At 42.8% G+C, this 21792-nt stretch overlaps 1 protein-coding gene across 1 annotated transcript in view; it reads right to left on the reverse strand.

Annotated features, from left to right (window-relative positions):
• The window catches only part of USH2A (usherin), a 538690-nt gene that overhangs the window by 101325 nt on the left and 415573 nt on the right, over window positions 1–21792 (reverse strand). The window contains exons 51-55 of the mRNA XM_066379924.1: window positions 10513–10736; window positions 8448–8652; window positions 7536–7733; window positions 6518–6672; window positions 3603–3801 (exon numbers count right to left, since the gene is read on the reverse strand). Of these exons, the coding sequence (XP_066236021.1) occupies window positions 3603–3801; window positions 6518–6672; window positions 7536–7733; window positions 8448–8652; window positions 10513–10736 (981 nt within the window). The remainder of the gene's footprint in view (window positions 1–3602; window positions 3802–6517; window positions 6673–7535; window positions 7734–8447; window positions 8653–10512; window positions 10737–21792) is intronic.

A 21792-nucleotide genomic window follows, 5' to 3' on the forward strand; every position in this document is an offset into this window, starting at 1 on the left:
TGTTTATGCTATTTTAAGCACAGGAGGTTCTCATGAGCAACCTAGAGGGGCGGATGGAAGGTGGACGGCTCTCCCCTTGATAACTTAATGCTGATGCGCCTTCTCCCCCCATAACTGAAAGGCACCAAGGAGCAACTTTTAATGGATTTTTTTTTAAACATTTCCCCTAGAGTTAAGAGACACCTAAGCCCTTATCATCGCTGCTGCGCAGGAGGACATGATTAATTCATTTTGTTCTCAGTGGCCCTAATTATTTCGTTAATCCCTTTTCCTTGACTCTACCCCAGGGCTGACATGCGGAGGCCCCCCGTCTAACATAGCAGTACCCCGGACGGAAGCAATGCCATCACTGACATCCCGATTGTTCCGTGTGGGTTGGCGACCGTGTTTAGTAATAAGTGATATAAAAAGGTCTTTTTATTGACAAGCTGCCGCGTGCTGTTTGCATTAGAGAATATGAGATGGCGGTGGCCGCCGCTCCTTGGTCCCCGGTGGGATTCGGCTCGGGGAGAGAGCAGAAAATGCTCCAGTTTACTTAAAGCATTGATAACACCTCTAAATAATTAACTGAGGACTTCCTGTCTTCAATTACTTAATGCTTTTTTTTTTTTTAACATCTTGAGAGGATTATAAGCAATTTATGGATTGCCCGTGATGAGTGCATGCACCACTATTCCCACAAAGCATTTATGGGATCATGTTTCTAAAGCTTGGAGGTAATTAAAAATAAGCACGGAGACGATGGGGCTGTGAGGCAAGGTGCTCCTCACGTCCTCCCCCTGCCGTTTCCAGGGCCCTGGATGCCAGCTCCGGGATGGTGACAATGACAGTTGCTGCAGGGTTCCCAGGCTACAGAAGGGTATGTCCAGGTTTGGGGAACGATGAGAAAATTAAAGCCTTTGATCTCCAAGGGGCTTGGGCAGCTCTTCAAATCAAACACGGGAGATGGAATGTGAACTGCATTTGATGAGTTAGGTTAGTTTTGTTCAACAAACTCCACAAAACAGTCATTTGCACCATAAAACACTTCTGTCCTGAATCCGGTGGGTCCGCCAGCTAAGCACAGGACTGAATTTTGCCTGGCGGAGAAAACGCGTTAACACTACTTAGATCTCAGGTTGTGGATGATCTCATGCTCACCTGGCGCCATTCCTGCCCAGAGCAGCTACCTAGGGACAGCACTGAGGCAGGTCGGGTTTTGCTGAATGAAGATTTACTGCCTCTTTCCACAAAGAAGGCTCTCCTTAGGGCCGTACTGCCCAAGTGGGATGCTCTCTAAATCTATCCAAAACAGTACAAAGAGATGGACCAGATGGATTCTAAAGGCTTCTTTCCTTTTTATAATTTTGCAAAAAGTCAAATTATATGGGGGAAAAAACTTTAAAGAATTTATCCCAATAAAAGGATAATTCTGGCACCAAGTTATATGTATAAAATCCTTTTTGATGTGAAAATATCCATTAAAAATGACAATAAAAGACTTGGTAGAATGAAGGGGTTTTATTTTTTAAAATCTTTGCAATTCCTTTATTATTAATGAGAGTATCAATTCTATTAGTTTGAACAATACGGGTGCATTTGGTCTGTTGGCATATAAATGCTGGTTTCTAAAAGAAATGCAAACCAGTAGCGTTGGCAATGGTTCAAAGTCAATGCCAGCTAAGTAGATAGATATTGTAAGAAGAAGATAACTCCCTCACCTAGTACCCAGTTTCTGGTGAATCGTTTAATGTGCCTTAGCTTGGATTTCAAAACTCTGTAACATTCCATTGTCCACTCCAAGTCATTCTCTGCACCTCCTCCCTGCATTCTGTACAGACTTCAGTTGAAACACCCATTCCGCTGTACAGTATTTGCTGTTATTCCTGAACTTGTCACTGTTCCCTATTCCTAAGAATCTAAGAGTTGCAACTCTTTTTCATTATTTTAGAGCACTCAGTACACTATCTAGAACACAGCAAGGAGGCAACATTTTTTTTTGAATGAAACATTATTCTGATTTTCTTATAGAAAGCACCAGCTAAATGGAAGGTTTTAGAATGCAAAACAATGTTATTTCAATTACTTGTGATGGTTTTCATTTTAAGTAACATGCAGTAGGAAGGGACACACTTGATCATCTGCATTGGTGAGGACTCTCCTCATCTCCATTCTTATCGATTTGGCTTGGGACCTTCAGCCAAGCAACACAATGTGCTGGTCCCTAAATATTTCTTCAGCACCTTCTGCAGGTTTAGAGCACTTCTGGAAGACAGAGGCCAACCTCTCTGTGAATGCTTGCTTGTGTGTCAGGGAAGTGTGGTGCTCAGAGCATATCATAATGCATTTATTCATCCATCCATGCCCCCTCTGAGGCACAATCAGGCACACACAGCTCCAGGCTCTTCTGCACTTTTACCTGAGTTCCATTATCTCTGGCATCCACATCCCCTGCCAGGTGTGGGGTCCCATGGAAGAAGAGCATTCACTTGGGAGGACTTGGAGCACAGCTGGGCACCGATGAGGAGAAAGTCCAAGTTCGTAAACCCCTGTCTGTGTCTTAGAATCCAAACCTCCAGAGCTGTTTTGGATGACTTGATAGATCCAAATGAATGAAGATCCAAATATGACACTTGATCTCTCAAAGTGTCCCTTTCTTTAAAATGGGAGCAATAATCTCTACACGCATAGGTGTGTGATGAGAATCAGATTAGATAATACATGTTAATTGCTTAGGACAATAGTTAAACATATTAACTTTGTGCATTTCCCCAGACACTTGCTTGGCACCTACCGACGTGTCAAGGACTGTTCTAAGGACTAGAGGTCCAGTATCGAACCAATTCAAGAAGGTCTCTGCTGCCCTAGAGCTTCTATTTCAGCAGGAGGAGACAGCAAAAGACAAACAGCAAACAAACAAAAACATCAGGCAGCTCAGTCGATAACGGAAATGAAACAGGTGATATCCGGCACGCTGGGGAAGCCACAACGAGGCGGGGGACGTCAGAAAATGCTTTGCCCCCTCAGGAGTGACACTCAAGCTAGACCATGTTAATTACATTATAATGATCACCAGCAATTACCTAATATTATACTGATATACTGCACTATTATTATACTCTTAAAGCTCATTAAACTGTTACAATAAACAATAAAAATAACAGTTATTAATTGATGGTAATAATAACAACAAGTTGTCACAACCAGTCAACTGTCAACTATCCAGTGTATTAATTACCTACTGAGTAGATAAATGTTGGTCCCTGGCTGATTTTCCTCTGCCTTGAAATTCATTATTGGCTACCTTAGTCCCATTAGCTATGAGTATATCTTTGGGGAATGAAAGCGCATCTTACTGTGTGCCTGAAAAAATAAAAAAGTGAATACTGACACAAAAACCCTACACCTAGTACATATCAAAGCCAAATATAAATTATTTCTGAAGTTATCTGCTGTTGTGGCTTATTGCTGCCAGTGTGGGTTCTTCTATTAGTGTGGTAAGTGAGATCTGACCATATGTCAAGAGAATGCGTCCTTTCGAAAGCGACCTCATCTATCACACACACACCCCTGGGATGCTCGGCCCCCTCCCCAAGACGACAGACTCTTCCGGTGGGTTTTACCTGTGACCGTATGTTGCCGCCTGTCAGTGGTGTCAGTGTAGATGAGACCTTTCCCAACCTGCCAGAGCTGGTACTCTTTAATGACACCATTTGGTTTCTCAGGGACATTCCAGCTCAAATGCAGGGTGTCCGTCCCAGGGGCTGTGACTCTCGGTGGCAGGACACTCTGCGGAACTCCTTGGGTAGCAGTGGCAACTACCTGCAAAAACACAGGCATGACACAGCCATTTATTGTATATTCTGAGCGAGGAGAATGTCATTTTTGTTTGAAAATGTTGCTGTCTGGTCTGGCATACCATGAGCAGCGGCTTGGACAAGCAGCCCCCCTCTGATTCTTTCTCTCCCATCTTACCGAAACAACAGAATCTGACCTTGAACACATTACGTACGTCTCAGGCCACCATTTATCACAACAGATTCAACAACAATTTTGACGGCAGAGTGCAGCCCTCAGTTTAAACAAGTAAAATCTGGCTGGCAGACTGTCTTCCTAGAGAACTCTTGATAACTCTCTTCCATATGGCCCATGAGTGTCTGTGCATTTTAACAGCCTGATTTTGTACATTTTAAGCACCAGTAAATATGGAACAAAACCCACAGCTGAACTTGCTTGCATATAATATGCTTTGAGCAGTATAAACAGGCAGAACTGTTTCTACTCGTCCTATCCACCCCGGGATGACTCTGTCGTGTCTGCACCAACGTTCTAGGGAAAGAATCAACTGAGAAGAAAGAACAAATCAACCCGTTATTTGTTCAACATTATCCAAATATGACTTTGGGTTGAAAAGGGGCTGTTTTTTACTTTCCCTATAGAATTGACTCTGATAACATCTTTTAAGCAATTGTTTCAGCACCTGTCAGGCCTGAGTGATGTCTGTGCAGAAAGCAAGGAATATTTCCAGGACTGTTCAGACCTTAACTCTTGATTGGGACAATCAGCTGCCATCTGTCCCAGTAGTGATACATTTCTGGGGGGGGGGGGGGGGAGGGGTCTGTTAGGATCTGAAGCTGAACACAGTCTGGCTGAATGTTTTCCTTGGCTTGTTCTCACACGGTGTCTGAAGATGCTGCCGTTCTTTCAAATTTTTCACTATGTGCAATGACGCAGAGCTGTCCTGTGTAAGTTCTTCTCCGGGGTGTGCCTTGACGAGGCTGGCATTTTGGATAACAGCTCTTTCTTTCCTTTCCTCCTGGGGTGTTTGGGCCCCCCAGCCTCCGTGGTAAGGTTTTCTTCCCTTACTTGGTCGTGGTCCCCCCTGCTCCACACCTAGGATCTTCTGCTTGACCCACACTCAAACTCTTCAATCTCCCCTACATCCTTCCAGAAAACGTCAGTCACTGCTCACACCTGCTTCTGATTAAACAGTTTTGCTTCAAGTACCAGACAATATTTTTTCCCACTACTCTTCTACTCTTCTATCAGCTCCTTCTTTTTTTTTTTTTTTTTTTATTTATTTATTTATTTTATTTTTTTTATTTTTTTTCATTTTTCTGAAGCTGGAAACGGGGAGAGACAGTCAGACAGAATCCCGCATGCGCCCGACCGGGATCCACCCGGCACGCCCACCATGGGGCGTCGCTCTGCCCACCAGGGGGCGATGCTCTGCCCATCCTGGGCGTCACCATATTGCGACCAGAGCCACTCTAGCGCCTGGGGCAGAGGCCAAGGAGCCATCCCCAGCGCCCGGGCCATCTTTGCTCCAATGGAGCCTTGGCTGAGGGAGGGGAAGAGAGAGACAGAGAGGAAGGTGCGGCGGAGGGGTGGAGAAGCAAATGGGCGCTTCTCCTGTGTGCCCTGGCCGGGAATCGAACCCGGGTCCTCCGCACGCTAGGCCGATGCTCTACCGCTGAGCCAACCGGACAGGGCTTATCAGCTCCTTCTTTTAAAGATGTTTTTAAAAACTTTAAAATTTTTAATCTTAATGTTTAACATCTATTTTTTTTTACTTGACTGAATGACGGCACCATGATCACACCCTGCTTCATCCACAAACTGTGACAGGACCCAGACCCTTTCCTTTTCATTCCTTCGCATACGGATGACCCGAGCCCTGTAGACTGCGCCCCCTGGTACCTATTGTCCCTTTTGGACATTCCCCATTCTGACCTGGGAGCCTCAGTCCATGTGTTCATTATTTCTTGCCTAGGCGGTTGCAGAAGTCTGGGAAATGTTTCATTTTCTCTGCCTGGCTTTTTTGCCCTTTTCTCTGTTTTCCAAGAGCAGACCATTTTGTTATTGCTGCTAAAGAGGTATTTAAATATAACTGCTCACAAAAATTAGGGGATCAGGGAACGTGCGGATACTCCAGGACTTTCAACCTTTCGTATGGTGCATTTTCACCAATGAAATAAAGGTTGGTTTTGCATCTCATTTGCACAACCAGACAACTTTCTTTGACTTGTTGTTTGCTTTTCTGATGTTCTTGTTTAATAAAACAAAAATTATCAAATGCTTTTTTTTATCGCTTCATATTCATTTTGAAATACCCCCTAATGTTTGTTAGCAGTATAGAAACCCTTTTAAATGAACTACTGGTTTGGGACTTGTTACGGATTTATAGAAGAATCTCTAAAAATAGCTGGTGGAGGTGAAGTGTGAGAAAAGGAATACATGGGTTCAAGGTGTATGTGTGTGTATGTGTGTGTGTGTGTGTATGTGTGTGTATGTGTGTATGTGTATGTGTGTGTGTGTGTGTGTGTTTAAATTAGTGAAACACTGATATTTGGAAAACCCTTCCTTCCAGTGACCTCCACTTTCAGGCATCAGTGTGGAGAATTCACAAGGACATCCCACTTAACGTGATATTGAGAGAAACACCATATTCTGTCCCTGGGAGAACATGCCCACCTTAGACAGCTACGTGGTCTGCAGAGCAGAAAACCCCATCCAGAGGGGCGGCCAGCTCCCTTACCTGGAGGCTGGAGGCACAACCGGCCACTGTGCAGGCTCGCAGATGGTACGTGTACTCCTGAAAAGGCTGGATCCCCTTTGTGTCAGAGAAGGTCAGGGACGTGCCCCGAAAGCATTCCATTCCATCTCGGAGAAGAATGTAGTAAATGATAGGACCTACAAGGGGCAGACAGTCCTGGTAACTATCTGCAAATGAAAGACATCTCTGGGAGCTCAGAGAAACTGGGATGCTAGAGCATTATTTTGTTTTCATTTGCTATCGAATTGCTATATTTATTTTTTTATTATTAATTGAGAGGTGGGGAGGCAGAGAGACAGACTCCCCGCATGCACTTCAACCGGGATCCACCCAGCAAGCTCCCTACCAGGTGATGCGGTGCCCAACTGGGTGGGGCCACTGCTCCATTGCTCAGCAATGGAACTATCTTGGCACCTGAGGCAAGGCCATGGAACCATCCTCAGCACCTGAGGCCAATTTGCTCGAACCATTTGAGCCATGGCTGTGAGAGGGGAAGAAAGAGAGAGAGACAGAAGGGAAAGAGGGCAGGGTAGAGAAGCAGATGGTCACTTCTCCTGTGTGCCTTGACTGGGAATCAAACCCAGGACTTCCACATGCTGTATCAACACTCTATTGCTGAGCCAACTGGCCAGGGCTGCATTGCTATTTTCTTAATTATACCCACTCTTGTGGAGGAGACAGAGCTTGATGTAGCTGATCAGAGTCACTGACGCTTCTTTCCCCTCACTAGCAAAATAATGTATTTTCAATATGGAAACTATTTCTCCTTCCCACAAAATACTTTGTTTGTTGATTCAAGGGAAAAATTGGGGGCTCAGAATTTATGGGGGCTATCTCACAAAATGAACGATTGGCTGGCACCTGCCTCAGGTCCCCTTTATCAGGCAATACTTTTTTTTAGGGGGTGGGTGCATGCCAATTACATGTAGATTACACTGATTTCAGTTGGCTCATGGATTTATGGGAATGTGGTATTTCTGTTGGGACAGCAGCTTAGTACCATTTGACTGCATAGGTTCCTTCCAGCTTAGGACTATTCCATCTTCAGGATCATCCATTCGGATCCAGCGCGGGGGCCTCACTCCCTGGGGCACGTCCTCTCTCGTGCTGGCCCTCACAGCTGGGCTGACTCCCTGTTTGTAGCGATTCCAAGCAGAAATCCTGTACTCATACATCGTGTAGGGATCCAGGTTCACATCTAGAAAGACAGAATCGGACAGCACAGAATTTTAAATATTTTTAATTAGTTTACCATCAAATTGAAAATGAATATCAAAACCTTTCAACATGTGAAAAGGAATGCTTAATGCTCTAATCCCATCACTGGAAATAAAACTCAGATATTTTCCACATTTCACAGACCCAGAGGTAGTAATGGAACAGAAAAGAATTGATATTTTCTGACCAAAGAAATGGGGACATGTGAAAGAAATGATTCTAGAAGGAAACACCCTGGACTAACGTCCATCGGGCTTTCATGCATCACACAACTCTGTGCCCTTCACTTCCGTAGCAGGGTTGCCAAGGACCCTGTACAGTTTCATTATCATCAATATTACCAATTCTTACAGTATTAATATTACTTCCTTAAATAATTCTATGAATTATAAAATAGTCATTAAAGAGATGCAGGACTTGCAACTTCACTTATCCTGGTTAGTGAGTGAAAATGGATGTACATTCCACTGCCCACTGCTTTCCTGTTCCCCCGAGCCAGAGCCGGGGCAAAGACCAGCACAGCCAGCCTAATGAAAACAGCAACGCCGACCCCTAATGAGCTGGCCCGTGGGGTGACAGGATTTACGGACTGTCAGGTTAAGGACGGAGATGATGTCAGAGTGAAATCAAACTGCATCTGAGCAGCTGTTCGCTACCCCTCCTAAGCCATAGGCAGCGGCTCCCTCTCCGTTACCTGTAAAGGTGAACGCGTTTGCATGTCCTGTGTGAACAGTCTCTTCCACTGAGGAGCACATTTCTTCCCCTGATGCCATCTCGGTGGGACTGTGGGACCCGCTAATCACAGCGCAAAGTTGGCTGGTGAAGTTGAAGTCACACCTGCCGCAGTGCGCGGTGGCCTCCACAGACACAGGGCAGACGGTCCTGCAGGCCCCGGCGTCCTAAGTCAGGGGGTGGGCGAGAGAGCAGGAGGGCTGTATGGCTTCACTGAGACACACGTGGGGTTGAGCTTTTATGACTTTCAAATGAAATTTACTTCCACTAGGTTCATGAACGAGTATCTCAAAATTCACAAAAGAGAAATGAAGGCAGTTTGTGTTCTAGAAAGAGCCCTGACCCTGGAAATGACACAGATTTGGATTCAAGGTCTAGTTCTACAAGGTCCTAGTTCTGCGACCTTGAATAAGTCACTTACACTCTCAAAGGTTCAGGTTATCTGGCGAGAAAACAGAAATTGTTTCTCATGGCTTATGAGTGAGACCCATAAACAGGCAGTCACCCACTCTCCCTTTTTCCATTGGGGACTTGCGGGCCATGTACGAAGCACCACAGGTTGGAAGGGGCTTGGGTTTCTGGGACACTGCTTGGAGGGGGCTAATTCCCATTGGGTTATAATGTGAAGAGTTAACCATTCCACAAGGAGTCCATTTTCTTTCACCCTAGCATGGTCTGTGTGTCCTAGCTAAAACTATATCAGAACTCTGAAGTTGGATGTCACCTTTGTGACAGCAACAAAATCCTAAAATACGTAGCACTGGCTTGGCAGTTCCACAGGCGGTGCGGACACACTGGGATGTGGGGTGTCGGGCACTCTGTTATGCCATGGCGTAAGCCCATGCCCTGGAAAACTAAGCCAAGTACTACTGACTTACTCACAGCTCCAGGGCGAGAGATCCTAACTAGAACACTAGTAGGTATGTACATGTTGACACTAGCTCTGTTTGCTAGAGTGCTCCAAAATGAGATAAGCCTAGAAAAGAATTGGTAAAATTAAGAAGATAATATTAGAGGGTCCACTGAAAGGTGTAAGTCAGGCCCCGGAGTGAGGAACAGAATACAAGTTTCCATGTTGTGCTGTGAGAGCCCCACCCCCTTCCCTAACAGATTGGTCATCTGTACTGGCAGCCCAGCAAGTGTCCCATCCCGAACTAGGCTAGGTAATTGAGGACAGTTAATCCAGCATACTTGTTCAGGATTCTCGGTATTGTGACTCCTCGACAAAGTGCACCCTGCCACCTGAGGACACTACTGATGGACGTCCATGTGGAGAGAGATTTCAGTCCCATGCCAATGGAAGGTAGAGATTTAAAAACATAGAAAGGGGACACTCAGAGGATCCAAAAACCAAGCAGGAAAAAGAGGAAAATGAAAACGGCAACAAATAAATACCTGGTGAGACAAAATGGTAGGTTTTTGGAGTCCTGGGTTCAAGTTCAGTGACACGGCTGGATGCAAGGCATCTCTGCGTGTCAACATAAGTAATAGCCCCCAGGGACTTATTCACTTTCGCAGTTGAGTGCGGCCTTTGATCACCTCGCACTGTCTTAAGTGATATGATATAAACGCAACTCAGTGAATTGAATTGGCTGGACCTGAGGTCTCTGCCTAAGAAGACTAAGGGGGAGGGGTCATGGTTGAGGGGCTGGAGGAAAGAAGCCAGAATTCCCCTCGGTGTCCCTCCACAGCGTCCACAAGCGTGCAATGGCACCACGCACAGGCCCAGATGACACGCCCCGGCTCTTCGGGGAGCACCTGGATTTTCAGCCCTGCCCTCTCCCCAACTGCTGGGGAAAGCTTCGAGAGAACGGCTCATCATTACTGATTCCTTTAGAATTCACTGCAATAACATCAATCACGGTGAGCTCATTCGGTATTAATATGGATGTAATGCGGCGATGAATAATGAACGGAGGAGTTTTCAACTCCGTTCCTCTTTTAGGGAAATAGTGGTGGGTGACGTTAAGTCTCTTCCTACAGTTGCATTGGCGCCACCCAGGGGCCCCCTACCCTTTACCCCTTACCTTCGTCCTCCTTCCGGCTGAAATGTCGTCAGAGCAAACATGTTTCAGAGGGTTGTAGCCCACTCCGTCACAGCAGCGCTGGCTCTCTGGGATGAGCTCGGTCTCACAGCATTTTACTGGCACAGGGTCACTCTTTATCATGTGTGCTTTAGTTTCTCCACTGGAGGCTGAGCAGCATATGGTAGCTGACACATTCACATAATCCTGCCCACAACAGAACATCCCTGCAACAAAAGATGTTATATATGAACATGAAATTCAAAAAGAAGGGGAAGAAAAATGGAAGGTGCTATAAAGTTTGGTATTAAAATGTCAGACGCCAGCAGTGGCAGAAATGATACAATATTTAAGGTAGCGTGTCCCTTACCCAGGTGATCTAAACATGTGGGGAGAGGTCTTTCTTACCGAAAGCACGAGACTCACATTAGCTAAAGAACCCACGAGGGGAAGTGTTCCAAGATCGTTCGGTGGGAACAGACTTCTGCAAGTGCCACATAAGAGAGATATGAGTTCTGTCACGAGATTGCCTGCCCCTTTCATGATGCTCACACATTCTGGCAGAAGGAGGGGGTCATTAGGAAAGAGGGGCTCAGAAGCCATCTCTAGGCAGTCACAGGGAAGGAACAGTCACACAGGACTCTGGGATAAGAGGCCAGACAGAGTGGAGAGGTAGCCTCTTTCAAGAACCAGAGATGCTATAAGATGAGACTTGTAAGTTGTTGGCTGGCTTGCTCTAGGATACAAATGCTGGTTTCCCATGAATCCAGCAATAGCAGGGGCCATTCTTTCTTCATGAGATAGATCTGCACGCACTGTGCCTGCTTGCTAATTGGGCGAACACTTCAGCCCCTATTTTTGGAGCCACACCATATTCTAGACCCATCACTAGAGCTGGTTACAAAGGTGGGGCAGTGGCAGAACAACCACTGACCTCTATACCCATGAAAGACACCAGATGGACTCCCTTCTCTCACCCAATTCAGTTTAACTGCCTCTGCTCACATCCCTTAGATCTTACCATACAATAGACACAGAAAAAATTCACCCATACAAGTGTGAACAATTAGTATTCTAGAGTCAGATTAAGCTAGGAATTAAGGTGCCTGTACCCCATGATACAGTGCTAGATCATATTATATAGTAGAATACATCCATTTATATGGTAGCACAATGCTACGGTTTACTTTAATTAGAATTTTGTTTGTAGGTCAGAGTAATGGCAGGGTAGAAAGTGATACCAATAAATCTCCCCCAAAACTCAACAAGATCTTCAACCAGAAACAGAAAAACCTATCCTTGGAGCCTCCAGATGTTTCGCAATACACCCGAAGGTATGGTCGAGCGAAAAATTGGCTAAATATATAATCAAACCCCGAAGGAAATAGGGAGTAAGAAATGCTCCACCTTCCTCACTAACCTAAACAGGGTGGCTTTCACTGGGAACTGAGAATATAGAAACTAAGGTGGGCAAAGGGGGTGAATAGATCCAGGCTGCAGCACAAACGGCTGAACCAGGCTGTGGCACGGAGATCCAAGCCGAGGAAAAACTGTTCCTGTGGCAACCGGGCAATACAAGCTAACACTCGCGCCAAACCCAAAGAAAGAAAGACAAGCAGGGCAGCCATTTTCCCTGATCTCCGGGTCGGCGCGCGCAGATAGTGGGCGAGAGATTCCTTCCAAAGCCCCGGGAGTGGGCACCCGTTATCCCACAGAGAGGCAGAGTCAGAGGCCTTTGTGTGGGCCGAAAGTGGAATCTCCGGGCCGCCCCAGCGCCCTTAAAAAGCCACGCACGGGGGAGCAAGAACTAATTCCAATGCTAAACTTTTCCATGCTGGTGGGAGTTTCACTCAGAGGGTGAGGCGGCCGGCCTGATATCCTGGTCTGCGCACGCAGATAGTGAGCGAGAAATTCCTCCGAGTGCCTCGGCAGTGCGCGCCCGTGTTATCCTATGGAGGGGCAGAGTCAGGGGCCTTTGTGTGGGCCAGGGGCGGAGTCTCGGGCTGCCCCAGTGACCTGAAGGAGCCGCGCATGGGGACAGAGCAAGAGCCAATTCCAACGCTGGAACTTTTCCATGCAGGTGGGGGTTTCACTCAGAGTCTGAGACTTCTGGCCTGATATCCTGATCTGCATGCGCAGATAGTGAGCGAGAGTTTCCTCCAAGCACCCCGAGAGTGGGTGTCCGCCCGTGTTACCAGACAGAGTGGAAGAGCCAGAGGTCTTTGAGTGGGCGGAAGCCCCACCTGATTATGCTAGCAGCTCTGACTGAGCCTTACCCAGAGCCCTGTGCTGAGTGGGAATAGAGTGGGGAGTTGCCAGCTCTTTGAGCCTCTTACTATCCAGGCAGAGGCAGCAGCAACCCCATAGCTGGATTATCAGGATACTAATTGAGGAAGGAAAGACCAGGACAGAGGCTCCAGGAACATGGACTCTCTCACTGTCGGAGCCTATAAATGCTAATGAGCCTCAACTGCCAACGAGACTGAAGCACAATACATGACATTGCCATAGAGACTTATCAACTGAAAACCTCTACCTGAGCATGCCAAAGGAGCAGAACCCGGGGTACAGAGTCACCGACCAGGAAGAGGGAGAGAAAAGAAAAAGCAAGAAGATAACCTCTCAAAATCAAAAACAATCCGCAGACTTTATAACCTATCCCATTTTATTATATATGTTCGACTGTTTCTCCTATCTTCACTCTTGATATTTTTTTTTTCTCCTCCTCCAATTTGGTCAATTAACTCTCTGCTGGTCTTACTCTCTCCTCTCCTTGAACTACACTACCCATAAGTGTTACATCTCCCATTATCTTTTCTTTCCTCTTCCTTTCTATCTATGAGGGTTGCACTACAAAACCCTTAACTCTCTCTCTCTCCTCTTTTTTCTTTTTTCTTCTTTTAGTGGTTCCCTCTCTCTCTCTCTCTCTCTCTCTCTTTCTTTTCTCCTTCTATATTATTTTCTTCCTTTCTCCTTTATGTCTCCTCTCATTCAAACCTCAATAACAAACAAATTATCTTATCTGGGACTCAAACTTAAGTTTGTGGCATTTTGGGGAGTTTTTACTTCACCTTTTTAACTCACTAGCAGTGCTCCCATCCCTGGCTCTCCATTTTATCTAGTTCTTGTTCCACTAAATACAATAGTAATTTTTTAATTTGTCCCCCCATTTTCCTGTTTCCCTCTTATTCCTCTCATCATAACTCTTAGTCAACCAACACCTAAAAGCAAATCATTTTATTCTTGACCCAAATTTTTTCCTTATTTACTTTTTGTGGGTCCATACCCGCTTCTTTTTTCTTTTTTCTTTTTTTTTTTTGCCCCTTTATTACTTTTCCGCAATTCAGGCCCTCCATTACAGGCATTGTTTGTTCTATTTAATACAATATAATTCACAGTTCACCACAAAATTTTCTCAAGAAAGGGGAGAGGAGAGGAGAGGAAAAAAGGAGAGGGGGGAATAATTTCCTTTTTTTAAAATTTTTATTTCATTTTATTTTTCTTTATTTCATTATTAATTTTTTTATAAAAAACAACTCTTCGATTTTTTATTTTTTTAACTTTTTATTCTTTATTAAATCTCATTAATACTATCAACAAAACCACTCTCAGATGCCAATGAGGAAGAGAAAATCAAATATCATGGATACAAAAGAAAGAGAGGTAATACAGCTAGATGAGGAAAAATCTTTGGAGAAAAAATTTAATATATTAGAAACCTTTAATATATTAAAAAAATTTAATATATTAGAGAATTCAAAATAGAAATCCTAAAAATCCTCTGAGATATACAAGAAAACACAGAAAGGCAATTTAGGGAGCTCAGAAAACAACTCAGTGAACACAAAGAATATATTTCCAAGGAAATTGAAACTATAAAAACAAATCAAACAGAGATGAAAAACTCAATTCACGAGCTGAAAAACGAGGTAACAAGCTTAGCTAATAGAACAGGCCAGATAGAAGAGAGGATTAGTGAAATAGAAGACAAGCAACTTGAGGCACAACAGAGAGAAGAAGAAAGAGACTCAAAAATTAAAAAAAATGAGATAGCCCTACAAGAATTATCTGACTCCATCAGAAAGAATAACATAAGAATAATAGGTATATCAGAGGGAGAAGAGAGAGAAAATGGAATGGAGAACATACTCAAACAAATAATAGATGAGAACTTCCCAAGCCTGTGGAAAGAACTAAAGCCTCAAATTCAAGAAGCAAACAGAATTCCAAGTTTTCATAACCCCAACAAACCTACTCCAAGGCACATCATAATGAAATTGGCACAAACCAACGGCAAAGAAAAAATTCTCAAGGCAGCCAGGGAAAAGAAGAATACAACATATAAAGGAAGGCCCATTAGATTATCATCAGATTTCTCAGCAGAAACTCTACAAGCTAGAAGAGAGTGGACCCCAATATTTAAAGTCCTGAAAGAGAGGAACTTTCAGCCACGAATACTATACCCATCAAAGCTATCCTTCAAATATGAAGGAGAAATAAAAACATTAACAGATACAGAAAAGATGAGGGAATTTATCATCAGAAAATCCCCACTCCAGGAATTACTAAAGGGGGTTCTCCAATCAGATACAAAGAACAACAACAACAACAAAAACAAAGCCACAAGTAAAAGCTCCAAGAAGAACACAATAAAACCAAATTTAAACTGTGACAACAACAAAAAGAAAGGGGGGTAGAGGATGGAGATTAACAGTAGCAAAGGACGATGGAGTGCAAAGGTACTCACAAAATAGTGCGCTACAATGAACAGGGTAAGAACCCTTTTCATTATTTAATGGTAACCACCATTGAAAAAACCACCACAGAAGCACATGATTTAAAAAAGATAGCAACAGAGGAAAGATGTATGGAATACAACCAAATAAAAACAAAAGATAGAAAAACGAAAGAGAAGGATCAAACAAGACACAAAACTAACAGAAAGCAATATATAAAATGGCAATAGGGAACTCACAAGTGTCAATAATTACACTAAATGTAAACGGATTAAACTCACCAATAAAAAGGCACAGAGTAGCAGAATGGATTAAAAAAGAAAATCCAACTGTATGCTGCCTACAAGAAACTCATCTAAGTAACAAGGATAAAAACAAATTCAAAGTGAAAGGCTGGAAAACAATACTCTAAGCAAATAACATCCAAAAAAAAAGCAGGCATAGCAATACTCATATCTGATAATGCTGACTACAAGACAGCAAAAGTACTCAGAGACAAAAATGGCCATTTCATAATGACTAAGGGGACACTGAATCAAGAAGACATAACAATTCTTAATATATATGCACCAAACCAAGGAGCACCAAAATATATAAGACAGCTACTTATTGACCTTAAAACAAAAACTGACAAAAAGACAATCATACTTGGAGACCTCAATACACCGCTGACGACTCTAGATCGGTCATCCAAACAGAGAATCAACAAAGATATAGTGGCCTTAAACAAAACACTAGAGCACCTGGATATGATAGACATCTACAGGACATTTCATCCCAGAGTGACTGAGTATACTTTTTTCTCCAGTGTACATGGATCATTCTCAAGAATTGACCATATGTTGGGCCACAAAAACAACATCAGCAAATTCAGAAAAATCGAAGTTGTACCAAGCATATTTTCTGATCATAAAGCCTTGAAACTAGAATTCAACTGCAAAAAAGACGAAAAAAATCCCACAAAAATGTGGAAACTAAACAACATACTTCTAAAAAATGAATGGGTCAAAGAAGAAATAAGTGCAGAGATCAAAAGATATATACAGACAAATGAAAATGACAATACGACATAACAGAATCTATGGGATGCAGCAAAAGCAGTGATAAGAGGGAAGTTTATATCACTTCAGGCATATATGAACAAACAAGAGAGAGCCCAAGTGAACCACTTAACTTCACACCTTAAGGAACTAGAAAAAGAAGAACAAAGACAACCCAAAACCAGCCGAAGAAAGGCGATAATAAAAATCAGAGAAGAAATAAATGAAATAGAGAAGAGAAAAAGTATAGAAAAAATTAATAGAACAAGGAGCTGGTTCTTTGAAAAGATCAACAAAATTGACAAACCCTTGGCAAGACTTACCAAGGAAAAAAGAGAAAGAACTCCTATAAACAAAATCCAAAATGAAAGAGGAGAAATCACCACGGACACCGTAGATATACAAAGAATTATTGTAGAATACTATGAAAAACTTTATGCCACTAAATTCAACAACCTAGAAGAAATGGATAAATTCCTAGAACAATACAACCTTCCTAGACTGAGTCAAGAAGAAGCAGAAAGCCTAAACAGACCTATCAGTAGAAGAAATAGAAAAAACCATTAAAAACCTCCCCAAAAATAAAATCCAGGCCCTGACGGCTATACAAGCGAATTTTATCAAACATTCAAAGAAGACTTGGTTCCTATTCTACTCAAAGTCTTCCAAAAAATTGAAGAAGAAGCAATACTTCCAAACACATTTTATGAGGCCAACATAACCCTCATACCAAAACCAGGCAAGGATGGCACAAAAAAAGAAAACTACAGACCAATATCTCTAATGAATACAGATGCTAAAATACTAAACAAAATACTAGCAAATCGAATACAACAACATATTAAAAAAATAATACATCATGATCAAGTGGGATTCATCCCAGAATCTCAAGGATGGTTCAACATACGTAAAACAGTTAATGTAATACACCATACCAACAAAACAAAGAACAAAAACCACATGATCTTATCAATAGACGCAGAAAAGGCTTTCGATAATATACAACACAATTTTATGTTTAAGACTCTCAACAAAATGGGTATAGAAGGAAAATATCTCAACATGATAAAGGCCATATATGATAAACCATCAGCTAACATCATATTAAATGGCACTAAACTGAAGGCTTTCCCCCTTAAATCAGGAACAAGACAGGGTTGTCCATTCTCTCCACTCTTATTTAATGTGGTACTAGAAGTTCTAGCTAGAGCAGACAAGACAAAGAAATAAAAGGCATCCATATCAGAAAAGAAGAAGTAAAGGTATCACTTTTTGCAGATGATATGATCCTATACATCGAAAACCCCAAAGAATCCACAAAAAGACTACTAGAAACAATAAGCCATACAATAAGGTCGCAGGATACAAAATTAACATACAGAAGTCAATAGCCTTTCTATATGCCAACAATGAAACAATTGAGAACGAACTCAAAAGAATAATCCCCTTCACGATTGCAACAAAAAAAATAAAATACTTAGGAATAAACATAACAAAGAATGTAAAGGACTTATATAATGAAAACTATAAACCATTGTTAAGGGAAATCGAAAAAGATATAATGAGATGGAAGAATATACCTTGTTCTTGGTTAGGAAGAATAAATATAATCAAGATGGCCATATTAACCAAAGCAATATACAAATTTAATGCAATTCCCATCAAAATTCCAATGACATTTTTTAACGAAATAGAGCAAAAAATCATCAGATTTATATGGAACTATAAAAAACCCCGAATAGCCAAAGCAATCCTAAAAAAAAGAATGAAGCTGGGGGCATTACAATACCTGACTTCAAACTATATTATAGGGCCACGACAATCAAAACAGCATGGTAGTGGCCCTGGCCGGTTGGCTCAGCGGTAGAGCGTCGGCCTGGCGTGCGGGGGACCCGGATTCGATTCCCGGCCAGGGCACATAGGAGAAGCGCCCATTTGCTTCTCCACCCCCCCTTCCTCTCTGTCTCTCTCTTCCCCTCCCGCAGCCAAGGGGGATGGCTCCTTGGCCTCTGCCCCAGGTGCTAGAGTGGCTCTGGTCCTCTGGTCGCGGCAGAGCGACGCCCCAGAGGGGCAGAGCATTGCCCCCTGGTGGGCAGAGCGTCGCCCTGGTGGGCGTGCTGGGTGGATCCCAGTCGGGCGCATGCGGGAGTCTGTCTGACTGTCTCTCCCCGTTTCCAGCTTCAGAAAAAAAAAAAACAAACAAACCAAAACATGGTATTGGCAGAAAAATAGACACTCAGACCAATGGAACAGAATAGAAAGTCCAGAAATAAAACCACATATATATAGTCAAATAATTTTTGATAAAGGGGCCAATAACACACAATGGAGAAAAGAAAGCCTCTTCAATAAATGGTGCTGGGAAAACTGGAAAGCCACATGCAAAAGAATGAAACTGGACTACAGTCTGTCCCCCTGTAGTAAAATTAACTCAAAATGGATCAAAGATCTAAACATTAGACCTGAAACAATTAAGTACATAGAGGAAGACATAGGTACTCAACTCATGTACCTGGGTTTTAAAGAGCATTTTATGAATTTGACTCCACAGGCAAGAGAAGTGAAGGCAAAAATTAATGAATGGGACTACATCAGACTAAGAAGTTTTTGCTCAGCAAGAAAAACTGATAACAAAATAAACAGAAAGCCAACGAAATGGGAAATGATATTTTCAAACAACAGCTCAGATAAGGGCCTAATATCCAAAATATACAAAGAACTCATAAAACTCAACAACAAACAAACAAACAATCCAATAAAAAAATGAGAAGAGGACATGAACAGACACTTCTCCCAGGAAGAAATACAAATGGCCAACAGATATATGAAAAGATGCTCATCTTCTTTAGTTATTAGAGAAATGCAAATCAAAACTGCAATGAGATACCACCTCACACCTGTTAGATTAGCTATTATTAACGAGACAGGTAATAACAAATGTTGGAGAGGCTGTGGAGAAAAAGGAACCCTCATACACTGTTGGTGGGAATGTAAAGTAGTACAACCATTATGGAAGAAAGTATGGCGGTTCCTCAAAAAACTGAAAATAGAACTACCTTATGACCCAGCAATCCCTCTACTGGGTATATACCCCAAAAACTCAGAAACATTGATACGTAAAGACACATGCAGCCCCATGTTCATTGCAGCATTGTTCACAGTGGCCAGGACATGGAAACAACCAAAAAGCCCGTCAATAGATGACTGGATAAAGAAGATGTGGCACATATACACTATGGAATACTACTCAGCCATAAGAAATGATGACATCGGATCATTTACAGCAAAATGGTGGGATCTTGATAACATGATACGAAGTAAAATAAGTAAATCAGAAAAAACCAGGAACTGCATTATTCCATACGTAGGTGGGACATAAAAGTGAAACTAAGAGGCCCTGGCCGGTTGGCTCAGCGGTAGAGCATCGGCCTGGCGTGCGGGGGACCCAGGTTCGATTCCCGGCCAGGGCACATAGGAGAAGCGCCCATTTGCTTCTCCACCCCCCCCCCTCCTTCCTCTCTGTCTCTCTCTTCCCCTCCCACAGCCAAGGCTCCATTGGAGCAAAGATGGCCCGGGCGCTGGGGATGGTTCCTTGGCCTCTGCCCCAGGCACTAGAGTGGCTCTGGTTGCAAAAGAGCGACGCCTCTGAGGGGCAGAGCATCGCCCCCTGGTGGGCAGAGCGTCGCCCCCTGGTGGGTGTACCGGGTGGATCCCGGTCGGGCGCATGCGGGAGTCTGTCTGACTGTCTCTCCCCATTTCCAGCTTCAGAAAAAAAAAATACAAAAAAAAAAAAAAAAGTAAAACTAAGAGACATTGATAAGAGTGTGGTGGTTACGGGGGGAGGGGGGAAAGGGAGAGGGAAAGGGGGAGGGGCACAAAGAAAACTAGATAGAAGGTGACAGAGGACAATCTGACTTTGGGTGATGGGTATGCAACATAATTGAATGACAAGATAACCTGGTCTTGTTATCTTTGAATATATGTATCCTGATTTATTGATGTCGCCCCATTAAAAAAATAAATAAATAAATAAATAAATAAAATAAAAAAAACCAACAAAAAAATGGGATATACAAATTGCCTTCACGCTGGCAAGAAATCATTAATAATAATGGCAATTATATTATTTAATAAAGTTTATTGACGGTAAAAAAAAAAAAAGAATTTTGTTTGTTATTAATCCCACCTGATAACATAAAGAACCTCAACTTTGAAGTGCCCTGGAGTCCTAAAGTGTTTAATCTGGTCTTGTGCAAATACCTACATTATGAAAGACACTCCTAATAATAGACCAATGAATTTTAAGTGTTTTCAGTATTATTTTAAAAAATTGTTGAACCCAGACACTGGCTTGGCATATGCCTTAAGAAAGATGTTTACCCATCAGAAAACTCTCTTGCTGACCTTTCAGCTTTAAAAATATCCCCTGCACTGGCCAGTTGGCTCAGTGGTAGAGCATCGGCCCAGTGTGTGGATGTTCTGGGCTCAATTCCTGGACAGGGCACACAGGAGAAGCACCCATCTGCTTCTCCATCCCTCCCTCTCTCACTCTCTTTCTCTCACTCTTCTCCCCCATTCCTACAGCCATGGCTTGCTTAGAGTGAGATGGCCCCAGATACTGAGGATGGCTCCATGGCCTCTACCTCAGACACTAAAATAATGGCTCTGGTTGCAACAGAGCAACAACCTAGATGAGCAGAGCATCATCCCCTAGTGGGCATGCTGGGTGGATCCTGGGCAGGGAGCATATGAGGATCTGTCTCCACCTCTCCTCCTCTCACTAAATAAATTAAAAAAAAAATCTCCAAATATTTAAAACATTTGCATTTATGGTTAATGATACACATGGATCATACCTGAGTTTTGACATGCCATGTTTAAGTGTGGTATTTGCTCAAAGTCATTGGTTTAAAAGTAAACTGTTTTCTTTGGTGCTTTATAAGGAATTTTAGTTGTTTTAACATTTCCAGGAAAAGCTCTCTCACATAAAAACACACAGCAGGGATATTACTGTAGTCAGAATTTTGATTATGATGTAAAAAAAAAAAATCACACAGACACAAATTAAAAAAGAAAAATTCACAAGTTCAAGTTTATATGACTGCTATTCTGCTGCTACCTTCATATCAGCCATTTAAATAGCACCCTGGACTCTTTAATGTCATTTATTTTTTTCCTCTAGCAGTTTTCAAAAAATATATATTATTTTTTATTTTCAAGAGTAGTTAAAATCTGAAGACTGGCCCTTTGGGGAACAGAATACTTCCTCCCACCCCCCTACTCCCAAACTACTTCATGGTTTTACAATGCTTAAAGTATAAAAATCAAAATGCAGACATTGACCTAATTTCAAACTCCCAATCAGCCATCTGATCGCTCTGAGGGACTTTTGACAGGTCAACTACAATTTTGATAATGAACTGGTCTTACACGAGGCAAGGGAAAAAAGGGGGAAGACTCTTTCCATCACAAAGAGCTGCTGCATCTTTGTTTCACTGAATTAAAAT

The sequence above is a fragment of the Saccopteryx leptura genome, chromosome 1, assembly GCF_036850995.1.
Source record: "Saccopteryx leptura isolate mSacLep1 chromosome 1, mSacLep1_pri_phased_curated, whole genome shotgun sequence".
NCBI classification, from domain to species: Eukaryota; Metazoa; Chordata; class Mammalia; order Chiroptera; family Emballonuridae; genus Saccopteryx; species Saccopteryx leptura.